Source organism: Chelon labrosus (assembly GCF_963514085.1).
Source record: "Chelon labrosus genome assembly, chromosome: 22".
Lineage (NCBI taxonomy): Eukaryota > Metazoa > Chordata > Actinopteri > Mugiliformes > Mugilidae > Chelon > Chelon labrosus.
In genome coordinates, this window is record NC_140355.1 from 17,512,782 (window position 1) to 17,538,522 (window position 25,741).

Sequence of the window (25,741 nt, forward strand, 5' to 3'; positions counted from 1 at the left end):
CACCCACATGCCTTTTCCACAGACACCTTGTGGCCAGGGAAAACATTGCCTGTATAATACACAGACTTCTCACTGTTTCTACTGCTTGATATATTTGGCTTACTACAATTTTTATCTATCAGTTCATTTCAAAGTGTGGTAACTGACAGTAACTACATGCTGCATCCCGTTTGTAAACATACAGAATAAATAAGACTAGTTTTCTGCCATTACAGTGCTGAATATTCTACATCTACAATGTGGTTCCAAAATATCATATTTAGTATGAACAATAACAACACAGTGTCTCCTTTTAGGACATATATTTTTTATTCCAAACAAATTAACCAAGCTTGGTTGCCAGTTCCTTGGCCTTTGCCTTCTCAAGCTTAGTGATGCGAGCTGTGGATTTGGGGCCCATGATGCCACCTCCCCAGTGACGACGGATCTGGAAAACAAGTTCACACAAAGTGTAAATAAAATGAAGCAATTTATTACATGAGATGTTAAAATGAGGAGATCACAGTTCATTCTTACCTCCTCGTATCTGTCGTTGTAGTTGGTCTTGATGGCTTCCACGAGCTTGGCAAGTGCACCTTTATCCTCACTAGGAGAGCAAACAAAGACAGTCAACACATTAACTTTAAAGACAGAAAACAGCTGAGTTTAAACATGGAAGTAACATAGGGAAACATAATGTCTCACTCGGGAACAACGGCTCAATTTATGTGCTTACTTACGGGTTAATTTGTGTGAAGGCAACTGAAGTGCATGTCTTTCTGTGCACCAGTCTGCCCAGTCTTGCCTTGCCCTTGACAATGCAGTATGGAACACCCATCTTGCGACACAGAGCAGGGAGGAATACGACGAGCTACAACAAAAGCGGTACCAAGTATTAGTGTTTGAGGGATACATTTCAACTATAGGTAATCCAAGTAAAAACTAAATGTTTAAATTGACAAAGATATCTAATGTGTTGGTGGTCATTGCTCAGGGTTAAAAAGCTCGTGTTTTGATCCACATAGAGGATTCAGGTGAAGAAATTCAGACATCATTGCTAGTGACCACTGTCCACACTGAACTGCAATCAATAAGTCAAAACATCGGACAAATCTTACCTCAATTGGATCCACATCGTGGGCAATGACCACCAGCTGGGCCTTCTTGCTCTCCACCAGAGAGGTGACAGTGTTCACACCTGTACAGAAGGGGAAAATGCACTTTACTTCTGATCTGCTAACGCACTGCCCAGAATATATGAGTTCATATTTTGGCCAGTGCTCAGGGTTAAAAAGCTCAAAAGCATCAGGTGTCAGGTGAAGAAATTCTAGTCATCACTGCATCCAGGCCAAGTTAGACAACGCTACAATAGGACACTTAATAAATGGTTTTGGACAACTGCTATCCATCTACATTTAATACATTTACTAAATTACACAGCTCCTCAGATACAGTAGCTTATTCCCTTTCTCTCACCTGCACGGAGGACAGGAGGCCTCTTTGTAGGGGTATCTCCCATTTTGGCTGCTTTCTGCTCAGCGCGAGCCAGCAGCCTCTGCCTCTTCTCCTGCTTGGTCTCTGGCCTGTACTTGTGGGCCAGCTTGAACAGCTGTGTGGCTGAGGAGGACAGGGACAAAGAAAACTTAAAAATTTGACAACTGAATAGTGCCCACAAAACAATGCAAGCAAGTGCATCAGTGATCTTGGTGGAAAGGTCAGCATAGCTGATCAGATAGCAAATATCCTTTAACATCATTTGCAAAGTAGAAATGGAAGTAAACCCATACAACCGCAATACTCAAACGTATGTGCAAAGTTGCTAATCTTACCGGTCTGGCGGTCCAGAGCCTGGGTGAACTGGTTGATTGCAGGGGGAACCTTCAGACGCTTGTACAGGATGGAGCGCTGCCTTTGCAGGCGGATATAACGGGGCCACTTCACAAAGCGTGTCAAATCACGCCTTGGCTGAATATCCTGGCCTGTGGTAGACAACAAACTTTCAGTATCATGACAAGAGAAGCACGACCTCGTCTTATAAAATCTAAAGTGCATCAGCGATCTTGGTGGGAAAAATTGTCTTCATCGTTGTTAAGATAGCAAATATTCCGTTACATCATCTGCACCATTACGATATTAAGTTCACCCAAAAATGCCCCCAAAGGTTACTCACCGATGCCAAAGTTCTTTGGCCTCTTTTCGAACAGGGGGTTGACGACTTTTTTGGCCTCATGTTTCTTGGCCACAGAAGGGGCAGGTGCCACCTTCTTCCCCTTAGCCTTCTTTCCCTTAGGCTGAGAAGAAAAACACAGGAACATATTAAAGTTTCTATCATTTTAAAGTCTGACTTCAAGTGTCAATCTAAAATAAAGTGTAAGCATTACCCAAGTACAGGACGCTTATGTATCAACATGGTAAATTAACAAGAATGCATGATTTAGCATCCATTAATTAGAAAGCAACTTATACTTGTCCTATACAACCTCGTATTTCCTAAAACAATTTCCAAAGCACATCAGCAGAAAAGTCTGCAACAATTACCAAAACTGTAAAAGCAAAAACTGAATGCAGCTAGCCAAACACCCATGCTGCTACACTGATATTAAGACATGCCACACAGGAAATACTTAGCTAGAGACAATCAACCTGCCCTATAAATAAAACAAAAACAGATATGAAACAGGAATTCTGATATACCAGAGACGGCGCAAACGTGGCCTATATTTACACAATGGCTGCCAAATGCAACGTTTCTACCAACGGAGGCAATGCTTGGGCCCATTCACTCAACACTACCGGTTAAGCTAGCTAGCTAGCTAACTAGGGACAGAGACCAGCGTCCCAATAGAGTCCCGCTACACCTCACATTAAGTATTTTAAGGTTAAAAGGTAAACTTCAATTAAAAAAAAATAGAAAAAAAATGGAAACGAGCTCCTGAAGTAAAGCGTGTTCACCAAGGTTAGCTTTAGCTTCTGCTAGCCACAGCGCTGTTCGTACCGGCTACACTCCTGGCCACTTAATCCAAGTTTTAGCCCAAAACAACACAACTTAAAAAAATAATATCGACATTATATCCACATAAAGACTTTAAACAATTGATAGACACAATCTGGAATACAAGGATAGTCGTGCAGACAAGGATGCAAGCAGATACAACAGCTCAAATAATTCCTCAGAAGAAACGGCTATGCACCCACCATGTCGGTTCAGGCAGAAAGGAAGACCGAGGGATTCTGGGTAGCGTAAATACCGCGAGGCTTGCAAGGTGGTTAACGAGGCTTCATTCGAACTGATCCGAGGTCAGATTTCACGGCTACTCGCCTAATTCAGCCTCGTTGTTTTAAAAAATTTGGATACTGACTCAGGATCTGTGTATAAATACATTTACGTAGAGCCTTAATACGCTTCGTACGTCATTCTCAACGGAACAGAGGGGATTTGTTTTAACGTCCCATCGCAGAATCACGGCGTTACTACGAAACTTATTATCCTCTGGACAATTTGTATATTAAAACAAACTTTGTTTATATTGTAAATGTATTGTTTATGTGTATATAAGTGAAATATCTAGTGGAAATATATAATATAAAGTGAATATGATAGATAGATAGATAGATAGATAGATAGATAGATAGTTTCTTTATTAATCCCAAACTGGGAAATTTCTCTGTTGCAGCAGCAATGTACAGGCATTCAACCATACATAAATATAACAAAGCTAAAATCAACAATAAAAATATAGAACTAAAAAAGAACAAAAGTATACACAATATTAACAAGATTATAAGATAAGTGAATAAGTGAATATTAAAAGTGGATATTAAAAAGAAATGTTAAATTAGATTGCAATGAGGTGTACTCATTTGTGGAGAGCATGCTACTTTTTTGTTGTGTTGCCTGGTATTTCTCCTTGTCTGTGACCAATAAAAACAAACTGAGCAAGATAGTCAACATGGCCAGCAAGGTTGCGGGGCAAAAACTAGACAGTATGGCTGTGACCTGTGAAAGAAGGGTAGTGAAGAAAGGTCAAGCAATAAATGAAGATCTGTCACATCCCCTACACCAGGCATATGAGGTGTTGCCATCAGGGAGGAGGTTCAGGTCACCTTCTTTCCAAACAAATCGAGCCAGTCGGTCATTCATTCCAACCAGTATTACACTGATGAACAAGAAGTTACCTGTAGGACAGCACTTTAAATAGCACCATGCACTTTCTTTCCAGCTGGACTGTCACAGTATGCACAACTGCACTTTATTATCCTGTTTATGTGTAGTGGGGTCTGTGTCTTCTGTCCAGATGTTGTGAATGTGTGGGGGTATGGTAGGGTGGGGGTGGTTGGGGTGAGGGAAATTCTGTTGTATATTCTGTCTTGTATTTCGTCTTGTCTGTCTTACTGTCTTTGTATAAATGTATCAGATGTACTGTATGGCACAGAACAATTTTCTGCATAGGACAAATAAATCCATCCATATAGGTAAGATTAAAAATTTACAGCCAATTACCCAAAACAACCATGTGCAAATGTGCAAGAAGAAACAAAAGTCCAGAGTGTCATCCGTCACACACAGATGAGGAGTTGTACAGACTGATGGCTTGGGGCAGGAAAGATTTCCTGTAGCGTTCTTTGAGACAACGAAGTTGTCTGAGCCTTCTGGAGAAGGTGCTCCGTTGTCTGTCTATTGTGTGGTGGAGAGGGTGGTCAGGGTTATCCATGATTGATAACAGTTTGTTCAGAGTCCTCCTCTCCACCACCGATTCAAAAGTGTCCTGTCTGCAGCCAATAATATTGCCAGCCTTCCTGATCAGTTTGTTCAGTCTGTTGGCGTCACTGGCTGTAATGCTGTTCCCCCAGCAGACCACAGCGGAGAAAAGTGTGCTGGCCACAACAGACTGGTAGAAAATCTCCAGCATCTTGCTGCACACGTTGAAGGACTTCAGTTTCCTTAGGAAATAGAGTCTGCTGCAGCCCTTCTTGTACACAGCAGTACTGTTGGTCCTCCAGTTCAGTCTGTTGTCGATGGTCACTCCCAGGTATTTGTAATCCTCCACCACCTCCACATCCCTACCCAGGATGCTGAGGGGCTGAGGAGCTGTTCCCTTCCTCCTGAAGTCGATCACCATCTCTTTGGTCTTGTTGTTCAATATATGTTGAAACAATATATTTTTAGTGTAAAAACATAGTTCTGACATTTTTTCTTACGGGACAAATTTGTTTTGTCTTTAGTATTTTACTTTATTGAACGATGTTTAAGTTTGCCTTTTAATCTCCGTACAAAATTGTGACTTTAATTATTTAAAAAAAGCTTTTTTAAATAATTAAAGTCACAATTTTGTCTAGTCACAACTGTTTTCTCTTGCTGTTTCTAAAATATTTTAATAGTAGTGGTCCAAAAATGACCCGACAAGTGAGTGTAAAGATATTTACCATAGACCTGAGATGTAAAAATCATTTTAGTTCAGCGGCAACATACACAGCCCAGTTTGAGCTCAAGCAGACCGGACCAGTAACATAATAGTACAATAACCTTCATATAACGACAACTCCAGATTTTTCACTTTGTTTTAGTGCAAAGAAGTACGAATATTTTATGAAAATGTCTACATTTAGTGAAGTAGCCTGTTACAGAACAAGTAATTGGAATTTCTTAAGAACAATGAGTCCAATTTCTGGGTCTCAACTGAAGCAGCGCGACCCTCAGTGGACAAATTGTGAATAGATGCAAATTTTATTGAAAATTTTCAGTTAATGTCTTTTATGTAATTTTCTCGCTTTGAAAATTGGGATTGGGTCCCGGCTTTAACTCCCAAAGAATGAATAATAAGAGATATTTACTCGGTCAGATGTTAACAACAACTATTCCCCTGACTCGAGGGACCCATTTAACTGACGCACACCAATACGTCACATCCGCAAACAAAAAAAAATCATATACTTATTGAATAAAATGTCTATGTATCTAGCTAGCTGGCTAGTAAGCTTGCTAAACAACAATAAATTCGGTACAGACATTTTCTTAATAAGAAAAAAAACAACTTATACTGCATTTATTACATTGGGCCGGCTTTTTAAAACAGTGGGCTGGGTTTAGAGGCTGACGTGCCTCCTCCAGTTTTTGCGTCGCGCCGTGCCGTGCTGTGCCGTGCTGCGCTGCGGATGGGGTTGAAGAGGGGGATTGTTTGGGGATGGTACACCGGGGGTATTGCGTCGGCTCGGCTCGTCTCCTCGGTCTCTCCCGCTGCTAGCACACCGTCACCTCCCCGCATTCAACATGGATCGATTACAAGGAGATGAGTAATAACCCTTGCCGTCGTGGGAGCCGCTTCTTTTGGTAAATACATGAAAAGCAGCTGCTGCCATCGCTGCAGATGATGTCTGAGCTCTCGTTGGTAAACATTAGGCCTTTTACTTTGCAGAGGTGTCAGATTCCCTGCATACATTTGCCGGGTTGTTTAGAAAGGGTAGCCTAAACAGCAACGTACAGTTGATATGTGTTTTAGCTGTTAACCACAACTAACCGCAGACTGTGTGTATCATTTCTGTGTGTGCAGATCGTGTTTGGTATTGAGATGACTAAGCTAGCTTTGGCTACCACATCCTCCTCTGAATTACTACACGTTTGTTTTTCTGTCAAAATAGCAACCGTCCCCCTGAAGAAAGTGAGTAGATATGGCTGAACAAGACATCTGTCCTCACCTGGACTCAATAGGCGAGGTGACCACCGAGGATCTCCTCCAGAAATCTAAAGTGAGCCTTCATTCATTTACTGTAAACTGCACGCTTCCTCATGTCAAAGATGCCCTGTGTAGATTATTGTCCGTGTGTACTGCTGCCAGCTCCCCACTTAAGGCTATTATAGGAGTGATGATCAATCCACTTTGTACCATGGGAGCGCTGGAAGCTCATATCTTGTTTTATATCTTGCTGTGTTTACTGTAAATGAGCTAAAATGTGTGTCCGCTTATATACTTCTTATTCCCTTCTTTTAGACTTCATTCTATTAATATTATCTGCCTCTGTCTGCAGGGAACATGCCAGTCTTGTGGAGCCGGGGGCCCAAACCTGTGGGCCTGTCTGCAGGTTAGCAGCTTTTTAAGTGATCAGAATTATTTTCAGATGATTAAAATTATGCTTTTGCACCTGACATAAATGATGCCACTGCAGTTGCTGCTGCACTTGCTGTGTGTCGTGTGAGATAAGAGAGCCAGATGAATGCTCAATAATTAACAATAACTGTGTAATTATAACATTTAGGGGCTCATTTTGTATTTATAACTGCAGTGACAGCAAATGTGCACGTTTACAATATAAAAAAAGCTGTAAGATCCCATCTCACTCAGTGTTTCTGCTTTGTTAGAGTGACTGCCCTTATGTAGGTTGCGGAGAGTCCTACTCTGATCACAGCACCCTCCATGCACAGGTAAAACCCTCTCACGCTAAATACACCTGCAAGACATTTTCATTTCTTTGTCTACTTGATGCAACATGTTACATTAATTAATTAATATAAAAAATAAATGATTGTTTGCGTGCTTTCCTCCAGGCTAAGAAGCACAACCTGACAGTGAACCTGACGACGTTCAGGATCTGGTGTTACGTGTGTGAGCGGGAGGTGTTTCTGGAGAGCAGGCCCGCCCTGGTGCCCGTACCGGCCACACCACACCACTGTAAAGCCACAGAGCAGGTACGACCTCAGCCCCGTCAGCTAATTAATATCTCTCTCTGTCTCCTTGCTTGATCGATTTAAATAAAAACACTACTTAAAATATCTATTAATTGTTTTCTTAGGAGGCAGCTCCTCAGCCAGTAGGCCACCCGCTAAAAGCAGTACCAATTGCTGTGGCAGAAGAAGAAGGCTCAGAATCAGACGAGGATGAACTTAAGCCAAGAGGTACACTTTCAACATTTCTTATGCTAAACAACAATATGTGGTGTAACAAAAAGCCTCTGTAGGAAACACCCTCATTAAGAAAACATTTATGAATCAGCATGTCACAGACGCCATATTTAAAAAGTTTTTAGCCTTTTTACTTTTAATCCAGAGTAGCAGTGATAGTTGTTGATAATTCTCTTGTCAATGTGCTCTCTGTGTGAGTGTATGTCTCAGTTTTGTGGTTTAATCACTTCTCCCTGGGAACACAAAAAGCTTTATAGATGTTTTTTTTATTTTTTATTTTTTTTGAAGGCTTAACTGGAATGAAAAATATTGGAAACTCCTGCTACATGAATGCCGCTCTTCAAGCTCTGTCGAACTGGTGAGTTCACTTCCCCTCACTGCGTTTGATCCGTCACCAGTGATGTGTTTTTCTTCTGTAACTGTTGTTCTAATTCAATCCCCCCCCGCCCCCCTCTCTTTCCCCACCAGTCCCCCTCTTACTCAGTTCTTCCTGGACTGCAGTGGGTTGGTACGCACTGATAAGAAGCCTGCTCTGTGTAAGAGCTACCAGAAACTCATCTCAGAGCTCTGGCATAAAAAACGGTAATGAACGCATAAAGAAAGTGACAGAAAACTACTGAATGGCACATCTGCAGCTTGCACGGTTGGTTCATAATGAAATATCTTTAAATCTCTCGTGATTGCTGCCGTCTCAGGCCCAGCTATGTCGTCCCTACCAGCCTGTCCCACGGCATCAAACTAGTAAACCCCATGTTTCGTGGTTACGCTCAGCAGGTAGGGGCAAGCACCCAGCAGGTAACTACATCTAGCATCACTCAACAGCAGCCTGACATTGTCTTTTTTTTTTTTTATACTGTGATTCTCCTTACATATTATTTGAAAATGACTCATGTTTTATAAATAATGAATGGCTTTGTCTGAGCTGCCTACCCATTTGTGTGTCTTAAAGAATACGATCACAGTTTTTCAGGTCCGCCTTAAAACTACCGTCAGTTGCTAAAGGAAGGGATTCTAATGGCGGTTATGAACAGGGCAGATCAATCCTGCAGGCACAAATGTTTTCGGGGTTCTTATGAGCGCCTGATTGTTGTTTGAGGACAAACCTGCAAAACTGGGAACATATCCTTTAAGACAAATGTTTTAACGCTGTTTCAGAAATACTGGCAATCTCTGTGCATACTGTAAAAACAACAACTCATAGCTCTCAGTGTATGGCCGGTAACGCTAATGGACACGTGAACTGTTGCAAAACAATCAAACAATACTGTGCCTCCTGTGCATGTAGGCAGTTGTTGCGTGATACTGCGGTATGCCATTTGCTAGCATAGACAATACCTCTAATTTGCTAATTTGCATGTTGAATTAACCACTGGTAGTTAGTGGTGGTTAATTATATATATTGACTGATAACACGAAATTAGGAAGGGAATGTGGGCGTCTCTATTGCTGCCTGTTAAGAGTAAAACGCAACCCCAGAGTTTTCAAACTAAAATGGATCTGTGATGTTTGGAAAAGTCCTCATTTCAGGAGTAGAGTTGACGCTAGGCTTAATCAAAAAAGTACACTTTCTTAGATGTTTAGCAGTGCATTTATTAAAGGAGCAGTTCCACATTTTTGGAAATGCATTTTTAGCAAATATAAGGAGTTAGCTTAGCTTAGCATAAAGACTGTAAGTAAGGAGGAAACAGCTAGCCACAACTTTTTATTATACACTTCAGATTTTGTACAAACTGAAAAAGAAATCTCTAACCCATGGACAAAGCCAAACTACCCGTTTCCTACCATGCTAAGCTAATCAGCTGCTGGCTCTCACTTTATATTTAGTGTACTGACACAAGAGTAGTAAGTTAGTATATTTCCCTTTAACTTTTGCGGGGATAATTGATACGACAGACATCTTCCACCTGAAGAGAGACAGGACTAAGCCCATCATGTTACACCTTAGCTGTAAAATGAAACACTGACAAGAAGAGCACATTGGAGATTGTCTAATTTTACATTGTATTGCTTAAATTCCCCAGACACCGAACTACTGTCTTTGAAATCCAGTTGGAAAATGTTTTCAATTTCTGCATGTTTGATTTCTGATGGATATGGACAAGAGTTTTTCTTTGTGTCGATAGTAGTGAGTCTTAATAATGCACAGGATCATTTCTTGCAAACATACAAACTGCTCACAAATCCATCTTTGTATGCATCTTGTTTTGAAGTGGTACAGAAATCTTTTTATGCATGTCTGACTTCTTTGCAGAAGTCCTGTCTCTGTGAATGCAGCCACATTCATGCATCCTCTTGTTGAGGTAATGCAATGTGTTTTTCTTGCTGCAGGACACTCAGGAGTTCCTGCGCTGCCTGATGGATCAGTTACACGAGGAGCTGAAAGAGCCCCTGACAGAGTGCAGCATGAGCGGGGAGGGAAGTGACGGGGAGGAGAGACGAGACGGAGACCGATCCCCGTCCGAGGATGAATTCTTATCCTGTGACTCCGGCTCCAGCAGCGACCGGGGGGAGGGAGGAGGCGTGGGCGACAGCGAGCTGCTCTTGCAGGACGAGTGTGACGGGGTCAGGTCGCCGGCAGTGGGAATGGTGGGCGTCAGTGGCGGCGCGCTGATCTCAGAGAAGGAGAGGCTGAAGGAAAGGAGGGTTTCAGGCTCACCGCTCCACGGAGGCTCACAAGAGATGGATGAGGACGCCGATGTGGACACAGCAGCTGAGGAGGGTGTTCCTGAGAGGGGGGAGGAAGAGGAATCGGCACCAACGCCAAACACCGAAGTCCAAAGTCAAGAGAACAACCAGACATCTAATGCAGGGCAGGGTCAAGTCCAAAGCAACAACACCTCAGGTACAGCAAATATTAAAGTGGATTTTAAAATGTCACACTCCTACCATATGATCATTTATCTCTAAACTTTCAATCTTGTGCCTCCAATGTGCTGTTTTCTAGAGCCAGACAATGAAGCATCTATGGCTCAGCCACAGTCCACTCCCTGTAGTCCTGTGCGAACCCTTCAGGATTTACATCCTAAACTGTCCTCCAGTCCGCCGCGCTCCAGCCCCCTCCGCTCTGCAGGGCCTGTGTACTCCTTCAAAAAAGGTGAGCGGACATCTAGTTAAGAGGCTTCTTTGTTTCTGCAGACTCGCGCACATCTACGCGAGAGAATTGTACCAAGAAGGCAAGGCACCAAGGCAATTTGTAAAGTTTTATGTATACACCAGGTCACTTTTAAGCATTGTTGCTGTTTTTTTGCAAGAATTTTAAGGATCTTTAACAAAGTATGGATGCATTGTATTCTGCTTTGTGTTACTGTAATTGTGCAAGGTTCAGTTGGCGCCTACTAGTTGTCGTTGCTGATGGACAGAGTCTAAGGGGAGATACTTTGAATCAGTAGCTTTGGTTAAGGATGAAATACGCTCATCAACCACAACATTAAACCCTGCCTGATATTGTTTAGTTCTCCCTTTTGCCCCCACACAAAGTTCAGGTGCATCGGGACAGGGACACGGGCCTTCTGAGGGTGTCCTTTGGTGTCTGGCACCAGGACGTTGGTAGGGGAGTCTTTGGGTCCTATGGGTTGAGAGGGAGAGGCCTCTGTGGGTCACCCCGTAGGTACTTGATCAGTCTGGGACTGTTTTTCATGTTTTTTGAGTTGTTCCCAAGCAAGTTTTTGAGATGTGAAAGGACTTGCTTTGTCCTGCTGGGGATGGCTAATGTTGCTATGGTCAGCAATAATGTTCAGGTGGGCGGTACGTGTCTAAGTAACATCTACATGAATATTATTGAAGATTATTAATGTTGTTCCCTTTGCCTGTCATTGGTTTTAATGTTGCGGCTGATCGGTGTACGTTATCAACTATGAGGTAGAGGTAATCCTTAGTGTCCGGCCAGATTAGTAGTTAATTAATCCACTGACTTTTCCTCTTGTACCATCATCAGGTGTACATTTGCGGTTTTAATCAAACTGTCAATACTTCAGATTGAATGGATTGTTGTTAAATGTGTCTAAACATTCAGGGTTAATGGAAGATCTTTACCTTTCAGTTAAAAATGCTTAAATACCACAACAATTAAGTTAAGATTACATTGTGTTTGCTACTAATTGGCAAAGGTTAACATGGTCAACATTAGGTCAGCCTAGGTAGACTTTTCTGATTAAAGTAATCATCCTTTAAGTTTATAGGTCCCCAGAGTCATGTTTACCTCTAGAAGGAAACGCATTTACTCATTTGACATTTTGAAAGTGTGTCATCTGTTGCAGTGTCTGGTTTTTGAAAACCGTCTACAGAATTTCCTCTCTTGCACATAGTTTTGCCAGCCGGAGACGCTAATACACTCGACAGTGATGCAGATTGCGTTCTAATTTTATTCTAATTTTATTCTAATGTTCTATCGCAGCTGGCAAACATTCAGTTGCTCGGTTTCTCTTCGCCCGCATACGACAAGTGAGGGGGCCGTGTTTGACGTTCTCAGTCAGCCAGCCAGTCTTTGTCCTCTAAAATCGCCCTTGCCCTCGTCACGTGTCTTCCAGCTCAGCTGCTGCTCGGCGCCAGGAAGAAGAAGCAGTCTCACTATCGCAGCGTGATCTCCGACATCTTCGACGGCTCCATCCTCAGTCTGGTCCAGTGTTTGACCTGCGACAGGGTGAGATGCGCTTCACGCGTTCAGACACCAGGGGAAGCTGCTCACATATTCCTATCATGTTTGCTATATGTACTTGCACTCGCCTGGCAGAACATTAGGCACACTCTAATATAACAGTCCTGCACTACTCCTCCCCATTCATGATTATTCTAGTTTAGTTTATGTTGAAACAGCTTCAGAGAGGTGGGCTTGAACTGTGTGATCGTTGGAGGGATGTAGTAATAATAATAATAATAATACAGTTTGTGTAGTTTGTCGTTGGACTGCACAAAAGTGTTTCTGTTCTTTAGCCGAGCCTGTTGACTAAAATGTTGTTTGTCAGAATAATAGAAAACACATGTCAGTGCAACACAATGCAGTTCAACACAGGGGCGCTACAAAGCACAGCCTCCAAAATGAAAACGCAATGGAATCAACAGCTTTCTGTTATTTTAAACAAGTTCTGAACACCTTGACCTTCATGAAGCTAAGATTTAGTGTGGGACTCTTATATTAGAATGCATTTGCTTTCACTAGTGTACCTTCTGAACTGGCAAGTGTGTATATTTCCACCGAAGCAGTATGACTCAACATTTCCGGTAACTCATGATGAGGGTGATAAATCTATGATCCATATTTTAAATGTCAATTAAATTAACCTTTATTTCAGTATCTTTTGAAGACATGTAAATTATTTGAAGTCGTATTCCCACTCAGAGGTGCGGTATTCCGAGTAAAGCAGCTCTCTGACTGTGTGACAGGTCTCCACAACAGTGGAAACCTTCCAAGATTTATCGCTGCCTATTCCTGGCAAAGAGGACCTGGCAAAGCTCCACTCCTCCATCCACCAGAACCTGCCTGTCAAAACCGGCGTGTGCCCCGAAACTTACGGCTCGCAGGGATGGATCTCCTTCATCATGGACTCCATACGCCGGTCAGTGGGACCCAACACATGCATTCAGTAGAATCTAAACACTTGTATGTTTTAATTAGGCGTGTTTCTGGTTTCATTTCGACTTTTTCTCATGACGTGGCTCGTGATTAGCTTAGAAAATTATGCCTGCCAGTTTTTATCAAGTAAAATGATTCATCGTGTGATTTTTCTGATAGTGGCTGCAACATCGCTTCTGAGAATTTATTTTTTACTTTTTTTTTTTACACTGGATGCAATTATGTGTCTTCCAGAACATCTACTGATCTTCATGCCGGATCAAGTCAACCTACGTGTTTAGTTTTCCGCGATTTCCTGGATTTTATTTGATTTGAATTCTGTGAATTCAGTGATTTATTCCCTCATTTGGACTTTTTACCTACAAACTTCCTTCCTACCCTTTTCTTGTCTGGAGTTTCCTTCCATTTCATCGGGGCAAATAATATTTCTCTAGCCTCAGAGTGATAAAGCCTTCATAAAACCTGCACCCACCCGTTGCATGCAGTCTCTGTGCAATCTCGAGTCAATCCGTGACTGATGGTTTGGAGCGATGTGGAAAACACAGGCGGGCTCCGATATGCTTGACGAAGTGCATGGTTTTGAGTGCTGAGCCACCTGACGACTCGACAGGAGCGATGCTGCGTTTTTTCAAGCGCATGGACAGTTTGTGGATGGGGCACAAGCAAGATATTTGATATGAGCTGGCTGCTTTGTTGTGACAGGAGAGTACAGGATATTCATTAGACATAAAAGCGGCTTGGCTTTAATCATCCCAGATATCAGGACAGGACTTGGCTTGCTACGCGTTTCTTACGTACTTATGGGTTCACTGGTATTTAACTCAGAACCGTGATGCAAACCTCTAGTCATATCCATGAAGCCTGAGTTGCATCGTTTTCAAGTCTATGCAAGGACCTGCAGTTGAATGCTGTTCTAATCAATGTTCTTCTGTAAACAATGGATCAAATGATTATGGAGAATATGAATGGAGCCTTAAGCTGCAGTTTCCTCTCAGGTGTGTGGACCTTTTGCATCTTTGAGCTGATTGCTTTGGTTTTCTGCCTTACAACTCTACTGGCTCAGTCCCATTAGTGTCAAAAAGTCACAGTTTAACCCACTTCACACTTCTCTACCGTCACAAAACAGCCCCAAAAGACAAAGTTAGTGGAGAATCAGTCATACATTTCCTGCAGAAACTGTTGTAGACCAAACCAGAGCTAAAAGGAGAGCAAATGCTGATGTTACCCTGTGGCTGTTGCAAGTTCCTCATATGGACTAAAAAGCGTACGATTTAACTTTATCGTTTGTATCTGAGTAAGACAGCAACGCAAGAGATATTTAATGTGTGGAGACATACATGCATTTCCTGCCCCTGTGGCCTTGTTCCACTAACTCGAGAGGAGCGAACCTTTCAGTACGCTGTTGCCGCCAGTGACACCCCTAAGGCGGCATCGCTTTTGGGGTCATTTAATTATTACAAGCTGCTGACCTCCACGGAGGTCGTTTTTGTCAGTGTGGTCCATGTCGGCATACAGACTAAGAATGATTTCATGTCTTTGTATTGTGCCTTTAAACAGGTTTGTAGTCTCTTGTATCCCCAGCTGGTTTTGGGGTCCCATGGTAACGCTAGAGGACTGCCTCGCGGCCTTTTTCGCTGCAGACGAACTCAAAGGTAAACACATTTAATGTCTCTGTTTTACTCATAACACACATGTTCACAGGTTCATGTTTACTTTTATTCTTTCCCCAGGGGACAACATGTACAGCTGTGAGAGATGTAAAAAGTGAGTATGTATAGTAAATCTAGCTTTAATATGCAGTGACATGCTTAAAAATAAGCATTGTTATTTCTCACATGCTTTCATTGACACTGTACTTTTCTGCAGGTTGAGAAATGGTGTCAAATACTGCAAAGTGCTCAAACTTCCCGAGGTACATTCTTTCTTATCTAATCTCTTTCTTGCTGCAGATAAGTTTGGTTTCGCTTGTGTATTTCTGCATGAAGTACCCATGATGGTTTTGATGTTATTTTGGTCCTGTGTTTGTTGCTCAGATTCTCTGCATTCACCTGAAACGATTCCGGCACGAGGTCATGTACTCGTTCAAGATCAGCAGCCACGTGTCCTTCCCGCTGGAGGGCCTCGACATGCGACCCTTCCTGGCCAAAGAGAGTCCATCCCAAGTCACAACTTATGACCTGCTGTCAGTTATTTGTCATCATGGCACGGCAGGAAGTATGATATAGTTTCATTTCCTCCATCAAGATTCAGACGCTGTTTCCTCTATGGTTATCATATCGCAGAGAGCAATATTTGGAAGTTTCATTTGAGCGCATCTTTGCTTCTGAGAATGCTTTTCTGTCATCCTTTTCGTGCATGCAGGTGGACACTACATAGCCTACTGTCAGAACGTGATCAACGGCCAGTGGTACGAGTTTGACGACCAGTATGTTACCGAAGTTCATGAGACGGTGGTGCAGAATGCAGAGGCTTACGTGTTGTTCTATAGGTGAGCACACTCTATAGGTAGAAAGAACCCCCTGGTTTTTACGCTGTTGTCACTGACTCTACGTTATTCTGGTTTGCTGCAGGAAAAGTAGCGAGGAGTCGGTGAGAGAGAGGCAGAAGGTGGTGGCTCTGGCCAATATGAAGGAGCCCAGCCTGCTGCAGTTTTACATCTCCAGAGAGTGGCTGAACAAGTTCAACACCTTCGCAGAACCAGGGCCCATCAGCAATCACACGTTTCTTTGTCAGCACGGAGGTGTGTGGTAATCCTGTCTTTAAAATTCAAAATCAGACCTTAAATCACTGAGAAGAAAACATGTATATGCCTCCTTAAAGGGGACCTCCATTGACCGTCTTGTGGCAATTAAATGTTCTGCTGGGAAACCTTTGGACCTGCCATTCCCATGGATGTTACTTAGACATGTAGCACCCACCTAGACCAGATCAGACAACCCCACCCCATAGCAATGACACTCTTTGGTGGAAGTAGGATGTTCTTTGTATGGCCGCTTGACGCTGACTCCAAAAGCGAGTCAGTCTCCACAGACTCATTCAGATGTCCAACTTCGCAGCAGAAATAAACAATTTAAGAGCCTGGATCAAAAACGGGCTTAGCCTCTATAGTCGCCGCTCTTGACGACTGTACGAAAGTTTCTAAAACTAACCTGTTTTAATTATATCGAGCATTAAAGTTAAGCTCATTTAAGGGTGCGGCCAGTTTGACTGACAGGTGGACGCCCTCACAAGATGCTAGCTGTCTGCCTTGGCAACTCTTGGCTCAGTTTTACATGAGAAACCTGTGGGTGACGTGGAAGTTTTATCCATTTTCATTCGCAGTCAATGCTCCTCTTAGCCTGGTTCCAACACTTGCCTTCAGCAGTCTTTAGACGACAAGGAAATGATATCAACGGCAAAAAATGCAACCCCCAGTCCATGAATTGGACTCAAAATTGACATCTGAATCTCACATTAGCGAGTAAAAGTCAGAAGATGTTGGTCTTTGGCTCGTTTTACCTGAGTCTGGAGTGTATAACATAATGTGGAGAAGTGGTTCAGTATCTATTTGTATTTCTTTTGCTTGGGCATATAGCCATCTCTCCCAAAATACAGAGCATTGCCCAAGAGAGGATACTGGACTCTGTAGGCGTTCAACTCTCAAGACACATAATTCCTGTTCTCAACTCTCCTATAAACCAAAGCTCAAGTTGTTCTCACAGTGTTCCACATCGTCACTCAACCCTTTTGTTATAACTGTGTGTTTTTTGAATTCGTATGGTAGCTGGCAGTTGGCCGTACTTTATTGTAAGTCGCTAACTTTATTGTTTAAGAGGACAGCACGAGTGATGGTGTAGATTTTATGCGTAGGAGGAGAAGGAAAAACCTACCACACCTATCTCCGGTACTGTACAGGCCAGGAAATATTTCTTCAATGACCCTGACATGTTTTATGTCTCTGCACAGGGATTCCTCCTAATAAATACCACTACATAGACGATCTGGTCGTGATTGTTCCGCAGAACGTGTGGGAGTACCTTTACAACAGGTAAACATGCAACATGAGAATGACAGAATTCATGAAAGTAGTTTGTCACCCTAATAATATCCATGTTATTGGCTTCTGTCTCTTTCTACAATTGCCTTTAGCCTTAAATATTGAAGTTTGGAGTAGTACATGATAATAGGCTGTTTCAGCTTCTGCGTCTATTTGACGGCATACCTGCGGCAACAGTGCAGAGCATATGCACACTCCGCAGACCCTAACATCGTAGCCTGACGTGCACCTCACCAGAAATGTAACTACGCGCCATGGTGACGCAGAGCACAGGAGCTGTGATTTACGCTTTAGGATTTCCGGCTGCTTCTCCATCTCTGCAATTTTCGATTTGATTGTTTTGGATCAATAAAGATGGAGCACATCGAGCAAAGGTTAACTGAGGAGGTTCGGAGATACAAGCATTTGTATGACTGGTCATTGGCGAATTTAGGCGAAAGTTTCAGTCGCCATTGTTGAAATTGAAGCAGGAAGTGGAAACAAAAATGAAGCCCGGCTGGCAAAAAAAGACACGGCGCCGACTCGCATTTGGGTGGTATTTTTACCGAGCGAGCCAGACTGACGAGCGCACAAGTATAAATGGCTTGCAGTGGCGTAGGCTACCTGCGTAGGTTACGGTGTCTATTTCCCGCAGTACCCTAAATGAGCCTTAAAGGTGCAGTAGGACATCGCTGCTTCAGAGCTCCAGCATTTGTATACCAGACCTCCAGTTACATGTTATTTGAGGACATGTCCTCCACAACAGTTTCATGAGGTGAGGTGGTAAAAAGCCATTTTATTGCTTCACACAAAATCTGCTTCTCCTCAAGATCTTGGAAGCAAACAAGCTTGAGCAAAAGTAAACAGTCATAACCGAATTCGCCCTTTAGATCGTACTGAACAAACCTTCCCAAAAATCCCAAAACTAAACCTTTTATTTGTTGAGCTGACTGAACAACCTCCATGTTAAAGGTTTGCGCTTATCTCCTCAGTTTCGGCGGCGGCCCGGCAGTCAACCACCTATACATGTGCGCCATCTGTCAGGTGGAGATTGAGGCGCTAGCTAAACGCAGAAAAATGGAGATAGACACCTTCATCAAGGTAAACCTGCATTCTGCAAGGGTTCGCCTTTGTGTCTTTATACTTTGTGCTGACTTTTTTTCTCTCTTCTGCAGCTGAACAAAGAGTTCCAGGCTGAAGAGGCTCCGACGGTGATCCTGTGCATCAGCATGCAGTGGTTCAGGGAGTGGGAGAGCTTCGTGAAGGGCAAAGACAACGGTATGGCGCTGCGGTCAGAGTCACACAGTGGCACATTCATCTTCACCTCTTTACACATGACTTCTTATTTGTTTTCTCAGAGCCACCTGGGCCCATCGACAACAGTAAAATTGGTGTTATGAAAGGAGGACACATACAGCTCAAGCAAGGTAAACCTAAGCGCTGGTTGAGTAAGGTGGAAAATACGAAAATACTACAGCCAATAGACGACCAATTAATTTTTATGTGTCTTTTTTTTTTTTTTTTTTCCTAAGGCGCAGACTATGGCCAGATTTCAGAGGAGACATGGCAGTACTTGTTGGGTATTTACGGCGGAGGCCCTGAGATTGCAGTGAGACAGACCGTAGCCCCGGCTGATCCGGAGAGCCTTCACGGAGAGAGGAAGATCGAGGCCGAGACGAGAGCACTTTGAGATGAAGAGAGGTGGATCACAATTCCCACTCTTTTTATACCGTCCAAATACAACAATCCCTCATAAGATCTTACATTCCGCTGTTGTTAGCATGAAGTTTGGATAATGTGTAACAGTTTCCTGGAGGCTGTGGTCTTTGAACGAGCATCATTTCCAGACAATTTGCTTACGTCAACCACATGAGCTCATGAACGCCTTCATACCAGCAGGCAGCATGATAGCTGCAGATGTGGCCTAGATTAATGGCGGCTGATAAAGAGCTGTAATAACAATTTAGCAATTTGGAGTTGAGGGTTCATTAAAGGGTCCCTTGGTTCTCATCTTCTTCTTTTTTTCTCCAACTTTCACTACCCCCCCTCCCCCAGGTCTTCTGGTTCCCCTTTCCACTCCTGCCCTCACAGGAAGCTGAGGAATTTGCACCTTGGTGAAGAAGACCCGTCGTGAGCACTTTGTAAATGTAGCAGCGTATTATTCCGAAAGCCATGTCGCGAGAGGAGGAAGCGGTACTTTAAAATATCACATAGTTTATTTATTGGATAACTCTGGTCCTCAGTGTTAAAAGTGTAAAAAAAATAATAATAATAAGACGTCACATCTCTGGAGCTGTGTTTTGGTAGCTGTGGTGTCTCGGTGGCCGCTGTGGTGTCTCGGTGGCCGCTGTGGTGTCTCCGTGTCGCGTACTGTCAAATTGGACGCGGCAGGCGATGATCGAGGTGTAGTTTGAGGACTTTAATCCTTCGCTGTGGAAGCAGCAACCGAGAGACATTCACGAGCGTTCTGTCGTATGCCTGTTTACTAGCTGTTACAAAGCAACGAGTTCAGACAAGAAGTGAGAGATCTGAAGTAAATCATACTCTTGCACCTCCAACCTTAAATACTACACAGTGAGCCCTCAGGAATGGAAGCTTCTGACGGTGGTCGGTGTAATGGTCAGGTTATTGAACTACAAAAACCGTTAATGGGTCCGTTTTGAAACTACAGAACATGCATGCGCCCGAGTTCAGGTTCAAAGTGCATGCAGCTGCAACTGCTTTTCATTTTTATTTTTTGGGGGGGAAACCACTGACAGAATAAGATCGCTCAGACAAGCAGTTCATCCGTTTATGTGCTTGGAATGACTCAATTATTGACTCACACCTGTTTGTGCAGGCACTATCAATAAATAGGTGTATAAAAGGGTATATAGATATGTGAATATGCAGGAGAGACAAAAGGAGAATCTTGTTTAACGAAATATCATAAAAGACTTTTCTTATAGGAGCTAGCTTTGCAGTTCTTCTGCAGTGTAACAGTGTAAATGACCTCATATCAGTTTTTGGTAGAGATAGACGCCGTTCCAAATAGACCAACAATGCAGTTAAACTTTTTGCTTTCAAGCGCGATTTAGCGCGAAAAAGGTTATTTGCATCATTTCTTAACTGTGCATGTTTGGTTTTCAGGACGTCCAAGTAAAGCCCAAACGTCACTACTCTGCTGTGTTTGCTTTATAAAGGCATACGTTTGCAGCTGCAGATTGCGTTATTGCTGATGATGCATTTTCTAGTTTACGTACAATACACTCTCTTCGCCAATTAAGACACCGCGTCTTGATTACATTCTGGGGTAAAGTTTGCGCTACCCTGCCCTGTGAAGGAAGTGATGAATCAAAACTTTGCCTCCTAACCACATTTAATCACAAAAAACATCAGGCTGATAAACAGATAGCTCACAGCTCTTTCTGAATCAGTCAGTGGAGCTGCACGGGGAATTTTTATTCGAAACATTGCTTGCCATAGCTGCGTTTATCAGTAGAAATGACTCATATTTTCCTAAATTGTACAGTGAATTTTAATTGTTGATTTTAATGGTACAGGGTAAGATCTGTCTGGGAGAAATGGCAGTCTAAGCCTAGCTGAATAAGCCAAATGCTCCTTTATCTATCTTTTGTTTCGTTTTTTAACCGTGGAGAAATTCATGTCGTCAAGTGCAGTGTTGCGAAAGGGGCATAAGCTTCCGGTTCCTCAGTTTGCATTCCAGTTTAATTTCTGTTTCCTTAAACTATTTCTTTTTATTTATTTTTTTTAGTTACGCCCGGCAGGTTTTTAATATTTCAACCATGTTCCCGGAAAAACGTCATTTTGTCCATGGTGCTTCATGGGCAGAATGTTTCTTGGCAATCCAAGAAGCAGAAGTGTTTTTACTTTTTTTAATTAATGAAACTTTAACGTCCGGAACCGGGAGTGTTGCTCAGAATAGCTCTTCCTATTTCGCAACTCTCTTTACCAAATAGTAAAGTAGTTCCTACTTCTGCAGTTTGTCCCTTCCTTTTTTATAGCAGCATTACAGATCTGAACATACATTCAAGCAGATTTCAAGCTGAAATGTCAAGACTCGTGATCTAATAATTAATCTGCAAAACAGTCACCCTACTGGAGCGCAGTTCCTTCAACCCAGCATACTTTGAAGGGCTGTTAAAATGTACGTCATAATCGTTGTGTTCCATGTCGCATGGAGACCTCATTTAAATTCCCAGCGTTCATCCACCTTGACACTAGAAAGGCCTTTTTTTTAGCCGTGTACCATTAAATCACTCAGCTGTGTTTCATTTCACGACCAAGTAGAAATGGTGACATTGAAAACAAAGACTCAGAAGGTCACACACCAATCATCCACAACATTATGACCACTGACAGGAGACGTAAATAACATTGACCATCTTGCGACAATTCAGTGTTCTGCTGGGAAACTTTTGGACCTGGCATTCATTGGTGTGGATGTTACTTAGACATGTAGCACCCACCAAGACCAGACCAGGCACCCCCACCCCATAGCTATGACACTCCTTGATGGCCACAGCCTGACACAGGTACACACACAAAAACGCTAAAGAACAGCACAAGGTGTTGACCTGCCCTTCAAATTCACTAGATCCCAAACTGATCAAGTATCTGTGGGATGGTCCACAGAGGCCCATGGGACCCAAAGGCCCCCCACTAACAAGGGAGAACAACACAATATTAGGAAGGTGGTCGTAATGTTATGCCTGATCGGTGTACACTCTTATTAATGTGAATTTTCATTGTTTAGAAATCGTTTCATATACTAGAAAATATACCAAAAGGCTTATTATCCTACAGCGTTACATGAGAATACCACTCATAGCTGTTTGTAGGTAGGTACAGCTAGCATCTGGTTAGCTGTTAGCTTAAAGACGGAGAGAATATCTTGTTTGTTCAATCCATACAAGAATTCAAGTTTCTGCCGGCTGCAGCTTTGTATCTAAACATGAAAGTGATATTAACCACCGGTAACTCCCAAAGTGTCAAATTATTCCATTCTAAACTATAAAAACATATTAAATGAAATCTACGTATGCTACGTAGACTTTTACGAAATCTGCGTCATGAAAACCTCTAGATTTTTTATTTATTTTTTTTATATGTGTTAAGAACAATAATTCCAGGAAGACCGACTTTTATAAAGAGGTCCGTGGAAAATTTTAGGTGCCAGCTGGCGGAGACTAACTCAAAATATCCACTGAGTGTACCGTCTTTATTTTGACTGAGTCTGTGAAGGAAAAGCCCCATTGTTACAGATAATGTTATCACCATGGTCAGCCACCACGTCGTTAAGATGTGATGGAAATGGGCCTGAGCAAAGGCCCGGACCGGAAACACCCTAAAGGGAAAGCAAGAGGCCCAAATGGATGGCTAGTTGTAGGTTGCAGGTTGCAGAGTAACCATAAAAAGTTCTTTTTGGAGGGAAAAGCCAGAAGACAAATGTTGGTTTTTTAAATTTTCCTCCTCTTCCTCTCAGACACTGAACAGGTAGATGCCACCAAACCTGGGGTTGTCATTGCACTACATTTGCGTTTGATCCAAAACAACTAAAAACTGAATTTGTTGTTTGTTTTTAATGTTATTAACGTCTCCCTTTTATTTGACCTGCTCGGACATGTCAAAATGCGTTGTGCCTCGTGAGCCATTCATCAGGATTAATGAGAGACTCAATATACAAGAGGTAATATTAATGCTTTGGAGATACTACGTGTTCTGTGTTTAGACACCTTTTTTTGTGGGGGGGCGCAAGTGCAATCTACAAATCTTTGTGCAATGTTTTGCTCTATCATCTTAGAGATACTGAACATTAGCGACGGGCGCAGTATTAAGATATCCCTCGGGGTAATTATTTAATTATCCCTACCTGTGGGATTGTTTTGCCCGTGTTGCAGCGCGTAGCTATGCGTGTGAGGTTTCCATTTCACTGGCAGACGCGAGGCATTGCTGTGGTCGCACACTTGGAAGAAAATATGACACTCGACGCGACTTCGCTGACTCGTGTTTTCCATGTATTCTACAGTGTGTGTGGCTCTTGTGGTCATGACAGTGGTGAAGCTTTGGGACTTTGTGTAAGTCGCTGACCTCGATTCAGTGGGCTGTCTTATAATGTCTGTATAACTGGTGTTAATTATTCATGACTGGTATGATTAAAATTGCCTGGTCTTGGTTTTGAACTTGTTTTTGTGTTTTTTTCTGTGATTAAAAAAAAAAAATGTGGCGGAAATGTAAGAAAACATAAACTGATTAAAGTTCTTTGTTTCCTTTGGATAAATATTTTGATGCTCACTGAGAACTGCTAAAGAGGAACTATTGGGAAAAACTGTTCTGTTGAGGAAACCGATATGGTATTAGGTTATTACCACATTATAAACTGTTACTTTTGTAGTACCTCGAACAGAAAGGTTCCTTCAGACTATTGGTTGTCTTCATTTCCTAGCACCGTCTCTGCACGCCACCAACCTGCAGCAACTGACTCTTGGCAGTCATGCAGAAGATACACTATAAAACTGAAGTTCCTGTGGTGGAAACATGCCTATTTCTCTCTGTTAAATATGCAAATATACAGCCATGGTGCAGGTAACTTGCCATAAAGACTCGAATTGGGGAATCTGTGAGTTTGGTCCCGTCCATAGGTACAAAAAATTCTGCCTACCAGGACCTCTAAAGGCCACTAACGAAGATGTAAAACCTTAATTACCTATTGACAAAGTAATACCAGTCAGTTGCCCTGCTGTGAGTCCTTCTGCTAAGCTAAGCTAAGCTAAGCTAAGCAGATCCATCTTCATACTGTATTCTGTATCTTTTCTCACTCTTGTAAAGACTGTAAGCAAATTTCTCAGAGCTATGTGAACGATTATCTGTCTATATGATGTTGCATTATGGGAAATGTAGCATCTGGGCCTTTTTTGGTGCTCAGCCCACATTAGGCGCTAAAGCTAAATTAGCAACTGGGCAAAGAAGACCATATCTCTATGGCACCTATGAGTTTTACTGTTTACCACATTTGGCAAGTAGTTATTTGATTAACTTCAATTTAGTGTGTGAATCTGCAGCAGTATAAAGTGTAGCTAACTGGGATATCCCTGCATCTGGTGCATTTATTTTAAGCCCAGATAAATCATCATAGTAACACTCCATGAGTCATTTCTTGACACAGTTTCAGCACTGTTCATCTGGACTACAAATTTGATCAAAACAGAATAAGAAATGATATATAAACTCTTTTTTTTTGGTGATTTTTGACATCTACTTAAAAAAAAAAATGGTGAAGTTATAAAGACAGCAACTCTTAAATGAGAAGCTGTGATGTCATCTCAAGTCCCGTACGTATGCTGAGCTGTACTGAGACCAGACGGGAGGCAGACCGAGAGGGATGTACACCGGACTGCTGAGAGGACACGAGGCACGTCCTCTCAGCATTAATACAGACAGGAGGAACACACAGAGGACACACTGCGTGCAGGTAAGAGACAAAAACAGCAGTGACTTGCATCTATACACAACATATAGACGTGCAGCTGCAGGATCCCTCCTCATCACATTACCACAACACTGGCATGTTTCCTGCACTGTGTGTGTGTGTATGAGAGTATAATACACACACACACACACACACATGCAGTTCTGACAATGTTATTGATTACTGACTCGAAGGTTACATGGATACTAGGTATGCTGTGCAGGATTGCATTTCACGGGACACCAGATATGTATTGATGAATAATTAAACATCCCGTAGGAGTAGTTATCCTTGCCACTGGATATTAAATCAGCAAATGACAACACTGTAAAATTCAGGACGGAAGAGGAGTCTGAGGCTAAGAGGTTTCCTCTGCTGTGTCACTGGTATGGGATGGGTGTGGCATGTGTAGCAGCAGACCCCTTGTCTTTTCCATCATTGTCACATGACGCTTTCACTTGTGGCTTTTCGTGCACCACCCAGCTTTGGGCTATGAAGCACAGATGGTAGATCTGAGAGGGCAGGTTGAGATCTGTGTTAATCACTGACTACGCACGGAAATATCTGCAGCAATGAGAACATAAATCAGCCTTTCCTGTTGTTTTGTAGGTGTTTTGAATATGACGAACAATAGCGTAAATCATGCAGCGTGCACAGATTCACAGTGCGTAGCCTACGGTGGATGCATCAGTGTCTGTGCTTAACTTGATTCATCCATTTGGTTCATCCATTTTTAATATTTCAGATTACAAACACTTGAGCGGTTCCCCCATTTTGCCTCACGGGTTTCCACTTTTCCTGCTGGGTTCACAGCGT

General features: G+C 42.6%; 2 protein-coding genes across 7 annotated transcripts; one reads left to right on the forward strand and one right to left on the reverse strand.

The window, feature by feature from the left end:
• Nucleotides 1-287: 287 nt before the first annotated feature.
• Nucleotides 288-14,946, reverse strand: rpl7a (ribosomal protein L7a). Of its 2 annotated transcripts, none has more exons than XM_084572219.1 (8): nucleotides 14,943-14,946; nucleotides 2,150-2,270; nucleotides 1,809-1,958; nucleotides 1,456-1,596; nucleotides 1,098-1,177; nucleotides 720-850; nucleotides 517-586; nucleotides 288-427 (listed from the first exon to the last, which is right to left on the reverse strand). In XM_084572219.1, the coding sequence occupies exons 1-8, from the start codon at nucleotides 14,943-14,945 to the stop codon at nucleotides 323-325; spliced, it is 801 nt and encodes a 266-aa protein (XP_084428345.1). In that variant the 5' UTR covers nucleotide 14,946; the 3' UTR covers nucleotides 288-322. The 2 variants fall into 2 exon arrangements, with proteins under 2 accessions (XP_084428345.1, XP_084428344.1); XM_084572218.1 differs by lacking the exon at nucleotides 14,943-14,946 and adding an exon at nucleotides 3,175-3,219.
• Nucleotides 6,093-24,328, forward strand: usp20 (ubiquitin specific peptidase 20). 5 transcript variants are annotated; one of them, XM_084572212.1, is made up of 25 exons: nucleotides 6,093-6,307; nucleotides 6,616-6,723; nucleotides 7,003-7,056; nucleotides 7,334-7,396; nucleotides 7,520-7,660; nucleotides 7,765-7,867; nucleotides 8,162-8,231; nucleotides 8,342-8,455; nucleotides 8,569-8,668; nucleotides 10,202-10,715; nucleotides 10,818-10,967; nucleotides 12,400-12,512; nucleotides 13,253-13,425; nucleotides 15,000-15,094; nucleotides 15,173-15,206; nucleotides 15,309-15,354; nucleotides 15,476-15,656; nucleotides 15,804-15,930; nucleotides 16,013-16,182; nucleotides 17,388-17,469; nucleotides 18,450-18,558; nucleotides 18,633-18,735; nucleotides 18,816-18,884; nucleotides 18,990-19,158; nucleotides 19,513-24,328. In XM_084572212.1, exons 2-24 carry the CDS (start codon nucleotides 6,646-6,648, stop codon nucleotides 19,145-19,147), a joined length of 2,847 nt encoding a protein of 948 aa, XP_084428338.1. In that variant the 5' UTR covers nucleotides 6,093-6,307; nucleotides 6,616-6,645; the 3' UTR covers nucleotides 19,148-19,158; nucleotides 19,513-24,328. The 5 variants fall into 5 exon arrangements, with proteins under 5 accessions (XP_084428338.1, XP_084428340.1, XP_084428339.1 ...); XM_084572214.1 differs by having other exon boundaries at nucleotides 15,024-15,094; XM_084572213.1 differs by having other exon boundaries at nucleotides 8,569-8,647.
• Nucleotides 24,329-25,741: the final 1,413 nt, after the last annotated feature.